General features: G+C 40.7%; 2 protein-coding genes across 19 annotated transcripts in view; both read right to left on the bottom strand.

The window, feature by feature from the left end:
* Positions 1 to 13267, bottom strand: part of LOC147374476 (mitochondrial glutathione transporter SLC25A40-like) — a 36925-nt gene extending 23658 nt beyond the window's left edge. For 4 of the 8 annotated variants that reach the window (XR_015162801.1, XR_015162800.1, XM_086397312.1 and 1 more), the window contains exons 1-2: positions 13132 to 13263; positions 11568 to 11724 (exon numbers count right to left, since the gene is read on the bottom strand). Coding sequence is in view for 3 of the 8 variants with exons in the window: in XM_086397312.1 (XP_086253438.1) it covers positions 11568 to 11724; positions 13132 to 13160 (186 nt within the window). In the remaining 5 variants the exon portion in view is untranslated. Of the gene's footprint in view, positions 1 to 11567; positions 11725 to 13131 lie in introns of all 8 variants that reach the window. The other 4 variants (XR_015162803.1, XM_086397314.1, XR_015162804.1 and 1 more) reach the window with 2 other exon arrangements.
* LOC147374475 (phosphatidylcholine translocator ABCB4-like) overlaps positions 13075 to 21475 on the bottom strand; it is a 68521-nt gene continuing 60120 nt past the window's right edge. For 4 of the 11 annotated variants that reach the window (XM_086397302.1, XM_086397309.1, XM_086397310.1 and 1 more), the window contains 2 exons: positions 16061 to 16222; positions 13075 to 13287 (listed from right to left, as the gene is read on the bottom strand). In XM_086397302.1, the coding sequence (XP_086253428.1) occupies positions 16082 to 16222 (141 nt within the window). In that variant the 3' untranslated portion in view covers positions 13075 to 13287; positions 16061 to 16081. Of the gene's footprint in view, positions 13332 to 16060; positions 16346 to 17711; positions 17907 to 21475 lie in introns of those variants that run through there. The other 7 variants (XM_086397308.1, XM_086397311.1, XR_015162798.1 and 4 more) reach the window with 6 other exon arrangements.

Genomic DNA, 21475 nt, shown 5'->3' with positions numbered 1-21475 from the left:
CACTGATCACATGGATCACAGCCTTCTCTAACTCAATGATACTATGAGCCATGCCATGTAAGACCACCCAAGACAGACGGGTCATGGTGGAGAATTCTGACAAAACATGGTCCACTGGGAAGAGAATGGCAAACCACTTAAATATTCTTGCCTTGAGAACCCCATGAACAGCATGAAAAGGCAAAAAGGTATGACAGTGAAAGATGAACTCCCCAGGTTGGTAGGTGCCCAACTGTTACTGAAGAAGAGTGGGGAAATAGCTCCAGAAAGAGTGAAGAGCCAAAGTAAAAACAATGCCCACTTGCAGATGTGACTGGTGATGGAGGTAAAGTCCGATGCTACAAAGAACAATACTGCATTCATGAATCAAGGTAAACTGGAAGTGGTCAAACAGAAGATGGCAAGAGTGAACATTGACATTTTAGGAATCAGTGAACTAAAATGGACTGGAATAGACAAATTTAATTCAGATGACCATTATATCTACTGCTGTGGGCAAGAATCCCTTAGAAGAAATGGAGTAGCCCTCACACTAAAAAAAAAAAACTCTGAAATGAAGTACTTGGGTGCAATCTCAAAAACGACAGAATGATCTCGTTTTGTTTCCAAGGCAAAGCATTCAATATCACAGTAATCCAAGTCTATACCCCAACGACCAATGCCAAAGAAGCTGAGGTTGAATAGTTCTGTGAACACAAGGCCTTCCAGAACTAACACCAAAAAAAGATGTCCTTTTCATCAAAGGGGACTGGAATGCAAAAGTAGTTAGTTAAGAGGTACCTGGAGTAACAGGCAAGTTTGGCCTTGGAGTACAAAATGAAGCAGGGGAGAGGCTAACAGAGTTTTGCCAAGAGAACACACTGGTCATAGCAAACACTCACTTCCAACAACATAAGAGATGACTCTACACATGGACATCACCAGATGGTCATTACTGAAATCAGATTGATTATATTCTTTGCAGCCAAAGATGAAGAAGCTCTACAGAGTCAGCAAAAACAAGAGTGGGAGCTGATTGTGGCTCAGATCATGAACTCCTTATTGCAAAATACAGACTTAAATTGAAGAAAGTCCATGGGGTCACACAGAGTCGGACACGACTGAAGTGACTTAGCAGCAGCAGCAGTAGCAGGGAAAACCACTAGACCATTCAGAAATGACGTAAATCAAATTCCTTACGATTATACAGTAGAAATGACAAATAGATTCAAGGGATTAGATCTGATAGAGTGCCTGAAGAACTATGGATGGAGGTTGTAACACTGTATAGGAGGTGGTGATCAAAATCATCTCCAAGAAAAAGAAATGCAAACGGCAAAATGGTTGTCTGGGGAGGCCTTACAAATAGCTGAGAAAAGAAGAGAAGCTAAAGGCAAAGGAGAAAAGGAAAGATATACCCATCTGAATGCAGAGTTCCAAAGAGCAAGGAGAGATAAAAGAGCCTTCCTAAGTGAATAGAGGAAAACAATAGAATGGGAAAGACTAGAGATCTCTTCAACAAAATTAGAAATATCAAGAAAACATTTCATGCAAAGATGGGCACAATAAAGGACAGAAACTGTATGGACCTAAAAGAAGCAGAAGAGATTAAGAAGAGGTGGCAAGAAGAACTGTACAAAAAAGAGCTTCACGACCCAGATAACCACGACAGTGTGATCACTCATCTAGAGCCAGACATCCTGGAATGTGAAATCAAGTGGGCCTTAGGAAGCATTGCTATGAACAAAGCTAGTGGAGGTGATGGAATTCCAGTTGAGCTAGTTCAAATCCTAAAAGATGATGCTGTGAAAGTGCTGCACTCAATACGTCGGAAATTTGGAAAACAGAGCAGTGGCCACAGGACTGGAAAAGGTCATTCATTCATTCATTCATTCAAAGGTCATTCATTCCAATCCCAAAGAAAGGCAATAATAAAGAATGTTCAAACTATTGCAAAATTGCACTCATCTCACAAGCTAGTAAAGTAATGCTCAAAATTCTCCAATCCAGGCTTCAGCAATACGCGACTGTGAACTTCCAGATGTTCAAGGTGGTTTTAGAAAAGGAAGAGGAAGCAGAGATCAAATTGCCAACAACTGCCGGCAAGAAAAGCAAGAGAAATTCCAGAAAACAACTACTTCTGCTTCATTGACTATGCTAAATCTTTTGACTGTGTTCACTTCAGTTCAGTCGCTCAGTCACGTCCAACTCTTTGCAACCCCACGGACTGCAGCATGCCAGGCCTCCCTGTCCATCGCCTGGAGTTTACTCAAACTCATGTCCATTGAGTCAGTGATGCCATCCAACCATCTCATCCTCTGACTGTGTAGATCACAACAAACTCTGGAAAATTCTTAAAGAGATGGGAATACCAGACCACCTCAACTGCCTCCTGAGATATCTGTATGCAGGTTAAGAAGCAACAATTAAAATCAGACATGGAACAATGGACTGGTTCAAAATTGGGGAAGGAGTACATTAAGGCTGCATATCATCACCATGCTTATTTAACTTATATTCAGAGAACATCATGCGAAATGCCAGGCTGGATGAAGCACAAGCTGGAATCAAGATTGCCAGGCAAAATATCAATAACCTCAGAAATGCAGATGACACTATCCTTGTAGCAGAAAGCAAAGAGGAAGTAAAGAGCCTCTTGAAAAAAGTGAAAGAGGAGAGTGAAAAAGGTGGCTTAAAACTCAACTTTCGAAAAACTAAGATCATGGCAACTGGTCCCATCACTTCATGGCAAACAGATGGGGAAACAGTGGAAACAGTGAGACTTTATCTTCCTGGGTTCCAAAACTGCTGCAGATGGTGGCTGCAGCCATGAAATGAAAAGAAAAGCTCCTTGGAAGAAAAGTCATGACCAACCTAGATAGCATATTCAAAAGCAGAGACATTACTTTGCCAACAAAGGTTCATCTAGTCAAGGCTATGGTTTTTCTTGTGGTCATGTATGGATGTGAGAATTGGACCATAAAGAAAGCTGAGTGCCGAAGAATTGATGCTTTTGAACTGTGGTGTTGGAGAAGACTCTTGAGAGTCTCTTGGACTGCAAGGGGATCAATCCAGTCCATCCTAAAGGAAATCTATCCTGAATATTCACTGGAAGGACTGAAACTGAAGCTCCAGTACTTTGACCACCTGATGCACTGACTCTGAGAAAGATTGAAGGCAGAAGGAGAAGGGGACAAGAGAGGATGAGGTGGTTGGATGGCATCACTGGCTCAATGGACATGAGTTTGAGCAAGCTCCAGGAGATGGTGAAGGACAGGGAAGCTTGGTGTGCTGCAGTCCAGGGGGTTGAAAAGAGTCAGATACAACTGAGCGACTGAACGTCAACAACAGATGTGTAAAATGGATAGCTAGTAGGAACCTGCTATAAACTACAGGAAGCTGAGCTCTGTGATGGCCTAAATGGGTGGGAAAGAGGTGAGGAGGAGCGAAGTCCAGGAGGGTCTGGATGTATGTACACATATAGCTGATTCACTTTATTGTACAGAAGAAACTACACAACATTGTAAAGCAATTATAATCCAATAAAAAGAAGATATTCAAATATTAAAAAAGAAACTTTTTAAAGAGGTTCTCAGTGACATATCAAGGGCTAAAATGTTGTAACAAGTGTGGCTTACACTACTTCAGAAAAAATAAGTATATTAACATGTTAATAATCTGTTAAGTCTAGGTTTAAGTGCTTAAGTATCTTAAGTTTAAGTACTTGATACCTTAAGATAATTTGTCTTAAGTATCACACAACAAATTTTTTTAATTCCCAAAATGTATGTAGAATCTTCAAATCTAAGAATCTATTTCTAACATTGAAGACAGGTCTTTTAAGTAGAAAAATAACATACATATGCTAAAATTCGGGTATACACCTCCTCCTGAAAGGTTAAAAGACCTATATGCTTTAATACCCATCCTGCAAGATGGCAACCTGCATATTCTCACCTGAAATTAAAGCCAAAATAATTTATATATTTCTACCAATTGTTTAGAATGTAAGGGGGAAAAAAATCCAAAATTTAGACGTAACTTTTTAGAACCAAAAGTTAAAGTCTTTGAACTTTCATTTCTTAACATATATATATATATTTCAGAAAAAGGTCATTATCAACCATCTCTAAAGATCATAACATGAATCTACTTATGATATCTGAAAAATCAGTCTCCTTTTCAAAATACTAGGGGTCAAATGGATAACAAACGAAAGATTAGGGAAATATGAAGAAAAAAATGGGAAGTTATTAATATAATCTTAGTGGATTGTCAAGAACTCAAAATGTATTCTCTAGTGCTGTAAATTCCTCCAGTCTAAGCAACCTGCTTACAGTTTCCATTGTACCTGCTTTTCTACATGGCAGGTACCATCCCTTTTCCAGGGACACAGGGACTAGTGGGAAAGATGACATTAGTATCTCCTTTAACTTATGGAGTCACAAACAAATGTTCTACAGCAATAGCTTCCTTCCTCAACTCCCTATAAAAATGCCCTTTTCTATACTTTTCCTGCATTCTGTACTCAAGTTAGTATTAATGATTTACTCTACCTGGTCAAGGTGGTCTTCAAGTATAAATGGTAAACATTCTCAAACATGAGTACTCAATGAGCTCCTCTTGGGGGAAGAAATGAAAGCTACCTGATGACAACATCTATTCAACCAAGCAATAAATGGAGATGATTTAGTAAAAAGATTATAGCAATATCCAAGTCAGAAGATAGTAAATCAATATATACTTAGTATCATCAGAACTTTAAAAATTTTCCTCAAATGTGTGCTAAATGCTATCTTATTACCGTCTTACGTTTTCTGATAATTAATGATGCTTAACATCTCCATATTATTAACATTAGTAGTATGTATCGCCTCTTCTGTAATATGTCCATTCATATCTTTTGTCTTATTCCCTTACTGATTGATTGACTGCCGCCCCCATGGCATGTGGGATCTTAGTTCCCAACCAAGGATTGAAACCACACCCCTTGCACTGGACCAGCAGGGAAGTCCCATTTGTCCACTTTTCTCTTGGTGTATTTACATTTTTTACTGGTTTAAGGACTTTTTTATTCTTAGTACAAATTATTTGCAGGTTGTGTGACTTCTCTCTTCTCAGAGTCTATGATTTATCTTTCTACATTCTTTACAGCATCTCTTTGATAAAGTTCTTCATTATTTTTTACGGTAAAAAACACAACATGAACTCTACCTTAACAAACTTTTAAGTGTACAATACAGCACTGCTAACCATATGCACATTATTTTACACATTCCTAGAACTTTTCCATCTTGTGACTGAAATTCTATACTCATTACTAACAACTCTTTCCCCTTTTCTTCAGTCCCTGGCAACCACCATTCCACTTTAATCTTCTAAGAATATGACTACTTCAGAACCTTCTATGATTACAATCATGAAGTGCTGCTCCTTCTATGACTGGCTTATTCTGCCCAGTATAATGCCCTCAAAGGTCATTCATGTTGCAGCATCTGACAGGATTTCCCTCTTTCAGGAGGAGTATATGATATCCTATCGTATGTATATACCACATTTTAATATCCATTTCCCCATCAAGGGACATCTACGTTGTTTCCACCTCTGGAACTGTGCAGATGGCTACAATGAACACAGGAGTACAAATCTCAACATCTTGATTTCAGTTCTTCTAGATAAATATCCAGAAGAGGGACTGCTAGATCATATAGCTATTCTATTTTAAATTTTTTGAGCATCTCTACACTGTTTTCCATAGTATATCATTCTACATTCCCACCAACAAAGCACAGGGTTCTGATTTCTCCACAGCCTCACTAGCACTTGTTTGGTTGTTTAACTATGGCCATCATAACAAGTATAGGGAAGACTAGAGATCTCCAAGAAAATTAGAGATACGAAGGGAACATTTCATGAAAAGATGGGCACAATAAAGGACAGAAATGGTATGGCCCTAGCAGAAGCGATTAAGAAGAGGTGGCAGGAATACACAGAACTATACAAAAAAGCCCTTAATGACCCAGACAATCACGATGGTGTGGTCATTCACCTAGGACATCCTGGAGTGTAAAGTCAAGTGGGCCTTAGGAAGCATTATTAAGAACAAAGCTAGTGGAGGTGATGGACTTCCAGCTGAGCTATTTCAAATCCTAAAGGATGATACTGTGAAAGTGCTGCACTCAATATGCCAGGAAATTTGGAAAACTCAGCAATGGCCACAGGACTGGAAAAGGTCAGTTCTCAATCCAATCCCACAGAAGGGCAATGCCAAATAATAGTTCAAACTACCACACTACTGTACTCATTTCACATGCTAACAAGGTAACACTCAAAATCCTTCAAGGTAGGCTTCAACAGAACGTGAACCGAGAATTTCCAGGCATACAAGCTAGATTTAGAAAAGGCAGAGGAATCAGAGATCAAATTGCCAACATCTGCTGGATCATAGAAAAAGCAAGGGAATTTCAGAAAAACATCTACTTCTGCTTCATTGACTATGCGAAAGCCTTCGACTGTGTGTATCACAACAAACTGTGGTAAATTCTTAAAGACATGGGAATACCAGACTACCTTTCCTGCCTCCTGAGAAACCTGAATGCAGGTCAAGAAGCAACAGTCAGAAACGGATACATGGAACATAGGACTGGTTCAAAATTGGAAAGGAATGTGTCAAGGCTGTATACTGTCACCCTGCTTATTTAACTTACATGCAGAGTACATCATGTGAAATACTGGGCTGGATGAATCACAAGGTAGAAACAAGATTGCCAGGAGAAACAGCAATAACCTCACATATGCAGATGCACCTTAATGGCAGACAGCGAAGAGGACCTAAAGAGCCTCCTCATGAAGGTGAAAGAGGAGAATGAAAAAGCTGGCTTGAAACTCACCATTCAAAAAACTAAGATCACGGCATCTGGTCCCACCACCTCATGGCAAGTCGATGGGGAAACAATGGAAACGATGACAGACTATTTTCTTGGGCACCAAAATCACTGCAGATGGTGACTGCAGCCTTGAAATGAAAAGACGTTTGCTCCTTGAAGAAAAGCTATGACAAACTTGGCATATTAAAAAGCAGAGACATCACTTTGTCAACAAAGGTCCAAATAGTCAAAGCTATGGCTTTTCCAATAGTCATGTACAGATGTGATGTGAGAGTTGGACCATAAAGAAGGCTGAGCACTGAAGTATTGATGCTTTCAAACTATGGTGCTGGAGAAGACTCTTGAGAGTCCCTTGGACAGCAAGGAGATCAAACCAGTCAATCCTAAAGGAAATCAACCCTGAATATTCATTGGAAGGAATGATGCTGAAGCTGAAGCTCCAATACTTTGGCCATCTGATGCAAAGAGCCAATTCACTGGAAAAGACCCTGATCCTGGGAACGACTGAGGGCAGGAGAAGAGGAAGACAGAGGATGAGATAGTTGGATGGACGATGGACTGACTCAGTGCATGGACCCAGTGGACATGAATTTAAGTAAACTCCTGGAGATGGTGAAGGACAGGGAAGCCTGACATGCTGCAGTCCATGGGCTTGCAAAGCTGGACATGACTGAGAGACTGAACAAGAGTATCAAGTGATAACCTTAGGATTTTGATTTCATCTGCTTGATGATTAGTCACACTCAGTGTCTTTTCACATACTGTTGGTCATTTGTACCTCATCTTTGAAAAATGTTTATTAAGGTCTTCTATCCATTTTTAAATCAAATTACTTGTTTTTTTTTTGAAAATCCAACAAAGTTAGCCTAGATACCCCAACAAACATGATAAGCTACATAGTAACACGTTTATAATATTTACTGTACAAATAATGCATACATAAAACATAAACACAAAAAATAAAGGAAATATTTTTAATCTTATAGTACAGAACCCTGTAAAGTACACAGTGCAACAGCTGGCATACAAGGCCTGGCATGTGAGTTTGCATCTTTGCAAATTCACAACCTGAAGGTTCGTATGTAGAGGACTCACTGTGCGTGGTTACTGCCATGGCTGGAGCACTGCACGTGGATGTGTGTGGCTGCACACCGCCATGTTTATTCCTCCTCTTCTGCACCTGCTGCTCCCTCTGCCCGAACTCCTTCTGCCCCTCACCTGCCTCCCCCGACCCTACAGGGCCTTGGCCCAAAGAGGTCTGTCCTGACCAAACTGCACGAAACCACACCCCCACTGCAGGCCCCTCCACTGCCTGACTGTGCTTTTAAAATGCCTGCGGTCCCGTGACATGTAATATACTTGTTTTGTGTGTGTGTGTGTTATGCGTCTGTCCCAATAGAAAGTAAACTGTTTGGGGGCAGGACTTGGTTTATTTTGTTTTATACTCAATCTCTAAAAGCTCCATTTGACACCAAGAAGAGGTCCCCCATATAAATACAGCCCACACTGTTTTTGAATTGCAAGAGAGTCAGGAATTGCCTTATTCTGTACTGTAAAAACAGTTGGTGGGTTCTCCCTAATTCATTTATTTTTTAATTTGTGGTCTTAATTGTAGACCAACGTTCCAATTCAGAAGCATAATAAATTCTTTATATGATGGGGAATAATTCAACTCTAACAAAAATTCTATCCAATAACATTAGAGATTAACTAAGGACATAAAATATAAATGTTGGATTTTATGGAGCCTTAGATATTTCTGATCACTTCTGATAAACATCCCTCAGGGAATTTAACAACTGGATTGTAGGAGTTTTCCTCCTGTGTCTCAGCCTCTCCAAGCCTTGTAAGGATTACTGAACAATGATGTAGTAGATAGCACTTTTCAATACTTACTTTGAGGTAGACACTCTTAAATGCTTTCTGTATATTAATCGTTACTTATCTCCCTTTTTAAAAATTTTTATTGGAGTATGGTTTTTATCGTCTCTTAATCATCAGCCATTCTGGGAGGTAGGTTCATTTTACAGATGAACAGCTGAGGTGCCGCAAGGTGAAGCATTTGCACAGCAGCTGGGGCCTCCCAAGTGGCGCTAATGGCAAAGAACCCACCTAAGAGGCAGGAGACCTAAGAGGCCTAAGTTCTATCCTTGGGTCAGGAAGGTGCCCTGGAGGAGGGCATGGCAACCACTCCAGTATTCTTTCCTGGGGAATCCCATGGACAGAGGGGCCTGCTGGGCTCCAAGGGCTGCAAAGAGTCAGACATGACTGAAGCGACTTAGCACAGCAATTAAATGGCGAGGCCAGTCTGAGCCCAGAGCCTGGACTCTTAAACCCTTGAGACGTGAACTCTTCCCCCATCCCCACCACCCAACCACCCTGTGAGGTGAGCATCTCCTCTCCACAAACAGGGTGGGGATCACGGCATGACACCAGTTCACCTGAACGAAGAGAGTGAACAGAATGCCTCCTTCAGGGATCTTACAGTTTCCAATTTCCTTGAAAGCGTAACTGGCTGACATTTTCTTTTGCCTCACGGCTTTCCTCAACAGAGAATTAAAGCCTTTGGCTTAGGTTCATTGGAGGCTGCCTTACTGCAGAGTGGACCAGGTTGGAATGAGAACTGATTTCGTGGTTGAGTGACTTCACTCAGGCCATCCAGTGGTATTTCCACACTCACCGCTATCATTTCTGAGAAGATGACCGAGAAGGCCGGCTGGAGCGCCCCATTGGCAACGGCACACAGGGTTCCCACCACTAAGTAGGGCCACTCTGTCTTGTTCAGTTTCAGCATCTTCAGAAAAGACACTGGTGGCACAGATTCGTCTTAGAACACACACACATCAAGACAGACAGGCAGCAACATCACAGGCACCAGAGTGTGGACCCAGAGAGGGCCTGGCCTGCCATCCAGGAACTTACATATTGGGCGGAGGAAATGACTAGGCCACAGCAGACCACGGGAGGGTCAGACAGGATGTGACAAGATGTCAACTATGTCCCTGTCAATCCTAAAGGAAATCAACCCTGAATATTCAGTGGAAGGACTGAAGCTAAAGCTCCAATACTTTGACCACCTGATGCGAAGAGTCTACTCATTGGAAAAGACCCTGATGCTGGGAAAGATTGGAGGCAGGAAGAGAAGGGGACGACAGAGGATGAGATGGTTGGATGGCATTGCTGACTTAATGGATATGCATTTGAGCAAAGTCCAGAAGATAGTGAGGGACAGGGGAGCCTAGCGTGCTGGAGTCCACAGGGGTGCAAAGAGATGGACATGACCGAGTGACTGAACGGCAGCAAATGGACTGCACAGTCTGAGCTGGGGGAGTCCATCACCCGAGAAGCAGTCCTCACAGTGTGACCAGCCTCTCCCTATCCCAGCCTCAGCAATGAGCGGAGGCAGGATCTGGGCACCAGATGCCCTAAAATTCAAGTCATGATGTTGGGGTCACACAAGGTAAGACCCACGAATAGACCGGTTAAGCGTCCTCACCAACACAAGACACCGTGATTCATCTGAGGACCTGGGCCTGGTCTCCTCAGCCCAGAACCCTGCTTCACATCTTATCCTTGTCATATCCTAACTCACAAAACTAAAGTACCCACGCGCTTTTCTTTCACCACTACTAACGGTAGGGCAGACTAACTTTACTCTGCATTCCCTACAGACTTCTGCTTCATAGCTTGTTTTGTGACTTTCCCCCCATTTGTTTACACATCTCTGTGACTTTGTTTTAAGATATCTTGGCTCATGTCTTGGCTTTCACTATGGCTCAGATGGAAAAGACTCTGCCTGCAATGCAGGAGACCCAGGTTTGATCCCTGGATTAGGAAGATCCCCTGCAGAAGGATATGGCAACCCACTCCAGTAATTCTTGCTTGGAAATCCCATGAACAGAGGAGCCTGGTAGGTTACAGTCCGTGGGGTCACAAAGAGTTGGATACAACTGAGAGACTAACTGAATGACCAACACTTTATCTCCTTAGAAACGGCCCAATGCCTGGCACATACCAGCTTCTTTGGTCAAACATGAGGAATTTAAGTCACATAAAGGAGAATATTCTAGGGAATTCCTTGGCAGTCCAGTGGTTAAGACTCTCTCAACACCTTCACTGCCAAGGGCCCCGTGTTCAATCCCTGGTCAGGGAACTAAGATTGCACAGGCTGTGTGGGGTGCCCAAAAATAAAAATAAAAAGGAGAATATTCTGATTATAGAGGTGGTTTCACAGTAAACTAGATACCACGTGTGCCTATGGAAACCCATGGCCTTACAGTTATCTAAATAGGTCACGTTTGTGTCCCTATAAAATAGAGAACATGGGAATAGCTTCTATTCAGCCCTTTGCTTTCAAACCACCCCTCTCCTCTGCATTTTAGGGGCTTTTTTCCTCCCTAGTTAGCACTATCTTTTAGACCTGGCCTCCAGGCTGATAAAGGAGCTCAGGGTGCTTTTCACAAGCAAACAGTCCTTCTAATCAGATTTAATCTCCCCCTCTCACTGGGCACACCATTTATCCCTCTATGATGGCACCAAGGACAGCCGTATTAATTGTGGCATTTTCTGCCTACCCCTCTTTGCATTTCTCCAAGAGAAGTGCTCCTCTAAAATACCAGACTCTAAAGATGTAACAGTGTAACTATCCAGACAAATGAGAAAATGAGAAGCAAAAAGGGAGAAACTGTTTATCTTACTTACAATAATATTGCACCACAATAATACAATGTTATTCTCTTTCCATAAATACACCAAGATTGAGACTGCTAAAAGAGCCCTTCTTATCTCTGCAGTGAATAACATCCTGGGCAGGAAAAACAGACGCAATGAACTCTCAGGAGGATCAGTTTCTTCAGACCTACACAAGAGGTAAAATACACTCAGCTTTTATTAACTGTTGTTTAGTTGCTAAGGCAAGTCTAACTCTTTTGTGACCCCCTGGACTGGATGTAGTCCACCAGGCTCCTCTGTCCATGGGAGTATCCAGGTAAGAATACTAGAGTGGGTACGTTTTCCCTTCTCCACGGGATCTTCCCAACCCAGGGATCGAACCCACGTCTCCTGCATTGCAGGCAGATTCTTTACCAGCTGAACCACAAGGGAAGCACAAAAATACTGGAGTGGGTACCCTATCCCTTCTCCAGGGGATCTTCCTGACCCAGGAATCAAGCCAGGGTCTCCTGCATTGTAGGCAGATTCTTTACCAACCAAGCTATCAGGGAATAACATCAAAATACACTCCTAAATCGTTTCTTAAAATCATAAAATATCTTTTCTTGGAATGTGTTCCCTTTCTATTATAAAAGCTTCTGTTAACTTGAATTAATATCATCCCAGTTACTTCTCTTGAGGTCCTTTGCCTTTTGTACTGTAAACATGTGATTTGTGTAAAAATTTGTATTATAAAGTGTAAGATGTTGATCTAAAAAAAAAATCCCAAGGTTTCAGGTGAGAAATATTAAAGAATGTACACTTTGGCTATTTCTGGTTATTTTGTCCTGTTTCCTAGTAAGAAAATTCCAGTTTTACTCAGGGTAGCAATGCATATAGCAAAAGGGTTCAGTTTTCTACTCTCCCTTGTAGCTAAGTATGGGCATGTGATTAAGTTATGGCCAATGACATAGTTTTTTTTTTTTTTTAAGTATTGTATGAGATGTCTGGAAAATCTTTGTTTTTTCTTGCTGCTTGGAACATAAATGTGATGGCTGGAGCTTCTGGAGTCATTTTAGATTATTGAGAATGAAAGCTACATGCCAGGATTACGAGAATAAGTATGAAACGAGCCTGAGTCCATGGTAACCATGGTGGAGTTACCATTGTAACCCTGGGTTTCTCACCTCTAAGCTTTTTTTTTTTTTAATGTGAAAGAGAAATAAAAGCTTATTTTTCTTAAACTGATATTACTCTGGGTTTCCTAGCATAGACAATCAAAAGTAATCCTACATAATAGATTATGCAAATATTAGAGCCTCTTGCTTTAGACCAACCTTGTATTACTCTGGATCTCAAAAATGAATGGAATATCTTGTTTTAATTTTAAGCATCTAAGCACAAAGGCTATGTTTTGGGATCCCTTTGCATTGAAAATTCATTGTTAGTTGGAATTGATTTCAATTTTTGATAAGTACAATTAATGTTGAATATTCCCTTCTTTTAATAAGAGTATGGCTCATGGTGGGAATCTTCTGTGGCTACAATGTACTTGCAAGGCTATGGACTTCACCAGCAAAACTAAACAATGAAAGATAACTGAAAAACAACTTACAAGTTCACTGGTTTCCACATCAAAGCCATTTTGATACTGTCAGGAACTCCTCAGGCTTTTACGAAGAGAACACCTAACTATGGGATGAGTCAAACGCACAGCAGGCCATTGATCAGCGACTTTAAATTCTTCTGACTGGAGCTGGTTTCCTGAAATCTGGAAGAACAAAATGCTGAGCTGTGTGTCCAGATGGATGTTACCTGTAGGTTTAGAACCAGTAACTATCATTTGTCAGGCATCTATTTTGTGTTAGGTGCTTTTCAAAAAAAAAAAAAATGATATAACAGCTTTATTGAGACAAAATTCACATATCATGAAATTCACCCTTTTAAAGTGCTTTTTTCTAGTATATTCAAGTGGTGCTCATCACTATGAACAAAACTAGTGGAGGTGATGGAATTCCAGTTGAGCTATTTCAAATCCTAAAAGATGATGCTATGAAAGTGCTGCACTCAATATGCCAGCAAATGTGGAGAACTCAGCAGTGGCCACAGGACTGGAAAAGGTCAGTTTTCATTCCAATCCCAAAGAAAGGCAATGTCAAAGAATGCTCAGACTATGGCACAACTGCACTCATCTCACATGCTAGCAAAGTAATGCTCAAAATTCTCCAAGCCAGGCTTCAGCAGTACATGAATCGTGAACATCCAGATGTTCAATCTGGTTTTAGAAAAGGCAGTGGAACCAGAGATCAAATTGCCAACATCCGCTGCATCATTAAAAAAGCAAGAGAGTTTCATAAAAACAACTACTTCTGCTTTATCAACGATGCCAAAGCCTTTGACTGTGGATCGCAACAAACTGTGGAAAATTCTGAAAGAGATGGGAATACCAGACCACCTGACCTGCCTCCTGAGAAATCTGTATGCAGGTTAGGAAGCAAGAGTTAGAACTGGACATGGAACAACAGACTGGTTCCAAATAAGGAAAGGCATATGTCAACACTGTATATTGTCACCCCACTTATTTAACTTCTATGCAGAGTACATCATGAGAAATGCTGGACTAGAAGAAGCACAAGCTGGAATCAAGATTGCTGGGAGAAATATCAGTAACCACAGATATGCAGATGACACCACCCTTATGGCAGAAAGTGAAGAAGAACTAAAAAGCCTCTTGATGAAAGTGAAAGAGGAGAGTGAAAAAGTTGGCTTAAAGCTCAACATTCAGAAAATTAAGATCATGGCATTTGGTCCCATCACTTCATGGGAAAAAGATGAGGAAACAGTGGCTGACTTTATTTTGGGGGGCTCCAAAATCACTACAGATGGTGATTGCAGCCATGAAATTAAAAGACGCTTGCTCTTTGGAAGAAAAGATATGACCAACCTAGACAGCATATTAAAAAGCAGAAACATTACTTTGCTAACAAAGGTCCATCTAGTCAAGGCTATGGTTTATCCAGTAGTCATGTATGGAGGTGAGAGTTGGACTATAAAGAAAGCTTAGCACCAAAGAATTGATGCTTTTGAACTGTGGTGTTGGAGGAGACTCTTGAGAGTCCCTTGACTGCAAGGAGATCAAACTAGTCTATCCTAAAGTAAATCAGTCCTGAATGTTCATTGGAAGGACTGATGCTGAAGCTGAAACTCCAATACTTTGGCTACCTAATGTGAAGAGCTGACTCATTGGAAAAGACCCTGATGCTGGGAAAGATCGAAGGCAGGAGGAGAAGGGGACAACAGAGGATGAGATGGCTGGATGGCATCACTGACTCAATGCACATGAGTCTGAATAAGCTCCGGGAGTTGGTGATGGACGGGGAGGCCTGGTGTGCTGCAGTCCATGGGGTTGCAAACAGTTGGACACGACTCAGCGACTGAACTGAACTAAACAGGTGCTTATTTCTTAACCTTACAGCAGCCTCACACAGTAGGTTTTGTATTTCAAATGTGGAAACTGAGACTCAGAGGAGTTAAATTAAATTACTTGTCAGAAAACAAAACAAATTTTTGCTTTAACCTTTTTGGAACCCACCCTCAACCCCCTCCCTGCCACGTGCTCCCAAAGGGCAATATTTAGAACAGAGAATTATTAGAAACAAGCCATGTAGTCAACTTTAGAGAAATGATTTGAGCAGTTTATTACACATTAATGTAATTACTGCTGAGGACATATAAAATGATAGTATTTGGAGTGTATGTATTTGAAATGTGAAGAAAAATAACAAAAATATGTACATATTAGTTACAGTTATCAAAGCAAATGTATAAACTTTAATGAATATAAGAACTGTGTTTACAGGATAAGTATTTTTCAATTATTTATTTTGCAAAATTGCTCGTGACTAATTTCAATAATAAGGCAAATCAAGAATTTTCAATAGAACCTGCTCTAGGAAATAGAGTGAATAGTTGTTGTTTTAAAGGAAAACCAAACTCAGGAATTCCCTGGAGGCCCAGAGGTTAAGACTTGGCACTTTCACTCCTGTGGGCCCAGGGTTTGATCCCCAGTCAGGGAACTAGGATCTCGCAAGCCAAAAACAAAAAACAAAACACTGAACTATTCACTTCCAAAAGCCATGAATCTTGCTGTTGGCTTCATTAGGATGATCTGGGAAGTATTTTAAAGTCTCATAGGACCTCTCCCAACTACCAGAGATCCTGGCATCAGTCTCTTACCCCGACCACCACTCTGAACATCTCTAATCTACTGGGGGAAGGACCCATTAGTTTGAACAGGCAATTAAGAATCACTGTCCTAAACGACAAGTTCAAAATGTTTTTGGTGTTTTCTTTTATTTCCCCCCTCCCCACCTCTCTCTTTCAAGATTCTTTCAACGACTCTGAATTAAAGTCTCAGATGTATGCGTGGCATCTTTCTGATACTTCTGATTTCTCAGTACAGCATTAGCTATGTGATATTTTAATAAAGAAAGAATATTATATTAAGGAAAAAACAATAGAAAAACTTCCCAAGAAGCAGATACCTGTGTGTTTACAAGCCTGAACTATACCCCTTCCTTCTTCATTAGTTCTCTGTGGCTTCCTTGCTCCACAACGACTCCATCGTCAAACCCAGCGATGACATCTGCATTTCGGATTGTAGACAGTCGGTGAGCTGTCACTATGGTGGTCCGGCCTTCCCTGGCCTAGAGGGGAAAAGGACAGGCATGAAGGGGAGCAGGGTTACACCGTCCTTGCACTGCTGATTAACACACAATGAAGCAGGCAGACGGGGGTGTCTGTGGTTGATGGAGAGCAGCTCACCATCCCTGTGTGATCAGGGCACAAAGGCATCACTCACATGTGAATGGACACAAGGGACTTAAATTCTGGACCAGACAGGAGGCCAATCCCCCAGGATGAAGATGGAGAACTCTGGAGTTTCTCTAATGTTTTCATACCATCGTGAGGAGCCCTGCTTCTGAGTTATACGATATGCTAAAGACTTTAGCAGAAGCATGTTCAGAAGTTGTTGCCACATAAGGCCTTCTCCAGAGCACTTCTGTATGATTTCTTCTGAACTGCCTGCAATTCTGTAATTAGTGTGATTGTAATTCTGATGGACTACGTGCAGGCACCTTAGGCGAAAACATATCCTGAGGTCTGGATGGTTTAAGTTATGGTTCAAAGACCATCTCAGTCACAAACTCTGGAGTGGGGCCAGTAACTGTGATTTTTAACAAATACTTTGGGTGGTTTTTATGGATACTGAAATCTACAAATCACCCCCTAAGTAGTTCAGTGAGCTCACATGTCATTAGCTTGATGGGTTAATGAATGGGCTGGAAAATGTCCATCAAATTATTCACGTTACGTCATTAACAATAGTTATTCTTTTTAATATTCATTACCCTATTAGACTAACAACTTCTTAAGACCACTACCTACCTACTCTGAGGCAATAAAACCACATTGTTAGCATGGTATTTAGGGTGTGGCCCAAATCACCTAAGCAGTTAAAAACATAAAAATGCGAGGCTAGATTCATAATAGCCAAAAAGTGAGAACAATCCAAATGTTCAGTTGATCAAAAGAGAAACAAAAGGTGGTATATCCATACAATGGAATAGCACTGGGCCAGGAAAAGAAATGAGATTCTGATACGTGTTTCAATATGGATGGACCTTAAAAATATGACACTAAGTTAAAGAAGTCAGTTAAAACAGACCATGCCTTGTATGATTCTATTTATAGGAAATGTCCAGAATGGGAAAATCCAGAGAGAGAGAAAGATTAGCAGTTGCCAAGCTCAAGGGTGAGGGTAGAATAGAGAGTGAGTACTATGGGGTACAAGGGTGTTGTTTTTTTTTTTTTGAATGATGAAAATATTCTTCAGTGAGATCATGCAGATGGTTACAAAATCTTGTGAATATATTAATACTAAAAACAAATGACTGTGCATTTAAAAAGGGTGAACTTCATGGTATATGAATCTTTTTAAAAGATTCATCAATCTTTTTAAAAAGAGCATCCACAAAAATTCTGAAAAAGTTAATAAGTATCTGGGTAATAGCTCCACTAGATACTAAAACATAAAAAGCTACAGCAATTAAAACAATAAAATCCAGGGGAAGCTATCACATGAACAGACAATTTGATCAACAGAATCATACAGAGAGTCCAGAATAGACATACATTTTTAAGAATTCAGTTCAGTTCAGTCACTCAGTCGTGTCCAACTCTTTGCGACCCCATGGAATGCAGCACGCCAGGCCTCCCTGTCCATCACCAACTCCAGGAGTTCATTCAAACTCATGTCCAACGAGTCGGTGATGCCATCCAACCATCTCATCCTCTGACTGTGTGGATCACAACAAACTCTGGAAAATTCTTAAACAGATGGGAATACCAGACCACCATGAGCAACTGAACTCTGCTCATGTCCTCATCAGTAAAATGGGGAGTAAAATCACACCTATCTTGCAAGTTTTGTCAAGATGAAATGAGAGAGTGCATGAGGCATACTTAATCACAGGACCTATAATATAATCAGTGCTCAATAACTTATCTAAAATGATTCAGTTCAGTTCAGTCACTCACTCATGTCCGACTCTTTGCAACCCCATGAATCGCAGCACGCCAGGCCTCCCTGTCCATCACCAACTCCCAGAGTTCACTCAAACTCACGTCCATCGAGTCGGTGATGCCATCCAGCCATCTCATCCTCTGTCGTTCCCTTCTCCTCCTGCCCCCAATCCCTCCCAGAATCAGAATCTTTTCCAGTGAGTCAACTCTTCGCATGAGGTGGCCAAAGTATTGGAGTTTCAGCTTTAGCATCAGTCCTTCCAAAGAACACCCAGGACTGATCTCCTTTAAGAATTAGTGTGTGATAAATACGCATTGTCTATCAGTAGAGAAAAGGCAGACTATGTGATTAATGGTACTGAGTCAATTGTGTAGCCACCTGGAAAAAAAATAATGTGGTCTTTCTTCCTCAGGCCTTATACTAATAACCAGATGAATCAATTATTTCAATACATATAAAACAGCCTGGTAGCTCAGATGGTAAAGAATCTGCCAGCAATGGGAGAAACCCAGGTTTGATCCCTGGGTCAGGAAGATCCCCTGGAGAAGGAAATGGCAACCCACTCCAGTATTCTTGCCTGGAAAATCCCATGGACAGAAGAGCCTGGCGGGTTACCATTGATGGGGTTGCAGAGTCAGACACAACTGAGTGACTAACACGCACACACACACACACTCACACACATGAAAGCATAAGAAGACAGACTAGAGCACAACGGAGAAGGCAATGGCACCCCACTCCAGTGTTTTTGCCTGGAGAATCCCACGGATGGGGGAGCCTGGTGGGCTTCCATCTATGGGGTCACACAGAGTCAGACACGACTGAAGCGACTTAGCAGTAGTAGAGCACAACTCTACTGGACAACACTTAAGACTATTCTTCTTTTTTAGCAATTGGGCCCCAAAGAAACCTTCATAAATCTTTACTGATGTACTAATAAGGAAGTTGCACAGCTTTGTCCATGTATGATAAGGTATATAGGAAATAATTTGATCAATCTAATTATATACTAACAGTGATGAGTAACTGCTAACAGTGGCTGGGTTTATCATTATGATAACAATAGGTTAATGCTATGTCAACTTTAAAACAAAGGAATTGGGAGTCAGACTCGTGAGTACATGACTGGTGTGCAGGAGAAATCAAGTATGTATTTGTGAATTTCAAAGTTAGCCACTGTCACCCTTGACCAAAGAATTTTGGCTAGGGTAGAGGAGATTCGACACAAAAGGGTATTTTCAAACACCCCCACGATGACAAGACACTGGCAAACAAATATCCTGGATTCAAGGAGAACAACTATTAAATTTGAAACTTCTAATTTTGGATGTGCAGGTGGGCTTCCCTGGTGGCTCTGATGGTGAAGAATCCCATTGCAATGCGGGAAACCTGGGTTCAATCCCTGGGTTGGGAAGATCTCCTGGAGGACAGCTTGGCAACCCCCTCCAGTATTCCTGCCTGGAGAATCCCACAGACAGAGGGGCTTGGCGGCTGCAGTGCCTGGGGTCACAGAGAGCTGGACACGACTGTGTGATTAAGCTCACAGCACAGGAAAGAAAGGTAGGCCCAAACAGAGGAAGCGCTCATCTATTAGGCTTCTTGACTGTTGGAGGGGGGGAAAGCACAAATGGAAACTTTCAGGGATCATTTCATTAAATCACTATTTTCATTCTTTTCCTGCCCCTCCAGTATGGAAACACTATGAGTAGAAGAGGGACACAGGTACAAAACTTTGTGTTATTGACTTTCTTTAAAAAATCAAAATATCAAGTCTGCTTTTCTAGTCTTCTTTAAGATTTTATACTGAAAAACCTATTATTTATTTTGAAGAACAGTTGCTATCTATTGAGCCAAAAGCGGATATGGTCATTATTTTTTTCTAATGTAGAACTGCATTATTCAATGAGCTAGACCGTGGTAATCAATTCAGTAAAAATTTATTCAGGCTTTACTATGTGCAGGCACTGGAGTGGGTGTTATAGAGTAAACATGAGCCTTTTGTTAGTTCTGCCTCTTAGGGGAGAGAGAGAGAAAGCATATAAATAAATAGCTAAGTACAACAGCATGGTGCCGGACAAGAGACAGTGATGAATGTGGAAAGGGGCTACAGAAGGAAAATGTTCTGCTTCCAGGCTAGGTAATCAGAGAGGAAAAACAGTAACAGTGTTACATCCTTATGCTCCTCAAGGACAGAGAATTACAGAACTCAACTTTCATTGTTAAGACAGTTGGTTTTTAACCAGGTGGACCAGCCAACTGACTGACCAGTATCACTGGGGACAACGCAATAATGAAGGACTTCCCTCTTCAAGACATAGTTTATTGTCTGAAAAACATATCAGTTATCTTGCAATGTATGGAGTCGATTCGGTACATTATAAACCATCTGTAGCAACTATGGTAGATAAAAATTGGCCACAAACACCTTAGGGCTATTCCCTTCAGAGATGGACTGTATTTTTCCACCTCCTCAAATTTGGGCAGGCCACGTGACTAGTTTTGAGCAAAAGCTGTGAAGGAATGAATGCTTGTTCAATGTCCGAAGCATAGACTTCAAGAGGCCTTATAGCTTCTGTGTCTGCCAACACAAATTGCTAAAATTCAAAGAAGTAATGTATCCAAATATGAATTAAAACTCGCAAGGATACAACTTTTGCTGACAGAATTCACATCATGAAAAAACTTGTCAGTAATTCTGTTTGTTTAGCACAGCAAGGGCTACTGTCCTGAATGTACACACCCTAGAAAGTTTTAGGACCTGTGTCCTAGGGCTGACTAGGACTTTGTTCCATAAATCTCTCTTATCGTACATAACTGTATGCGAAAAAAATCTATTCTGACACATTTTAAATCAATTATTTAATGAATGCATGTATTTGTTTTTATGATTTCCTGATTTAAGTCACTTCTAATTAACCAACCAAATATAAGTCCCCTATGTATTATATTTTGGTTCCTTGAGACTTAATATACATGAAAGCAGGGTAATTCAGTACAAAAATTTATGAGGAATAATTTATGAGAGAATATCATATTCTCTCATAATTCTCTCTTATAATTCTCTTATATCATATTCTTTCTCATTAATTATTAAATTCCATTATATAAAATAAGCCAAAATGTTAACATGATAAACCACGAAGCCTGAATTAACTACAGTTTATAGCACACACGGCAGTTGTGTTTACTTAGGATTCAAGTATACATTTTCCTGAGAAAATAAGGTTATACAGCTCATCTGTATAATTTCAAGAGGACATATATATATATATCTGATATATAATATATATACACACACATATATATGTACGACTGAATCATTTTGCTGTACACCTGAAACTAATGCCACATTGTAAACCAACTATATTTCAAT

The sequence above is a fragment of the Bos grunniens genome, chromosome 4, assembly GCF_055505025.1.
Source record: "Bos grunniens cultivar Pamir isolate PY7600 chromosome 4, Bosgru_T2T1.0, whole genome shotgun sequence".
NCBI lineage: Eukaryota > Metazoa > Chordata > Mammalia > Artiodactyla > Bovidae > Bos > Bos grunniens.
Note: the sequence above shows the minus strand (reverse complement) of the source record. Positions and strands in the feature narration are given on the sequence as shown.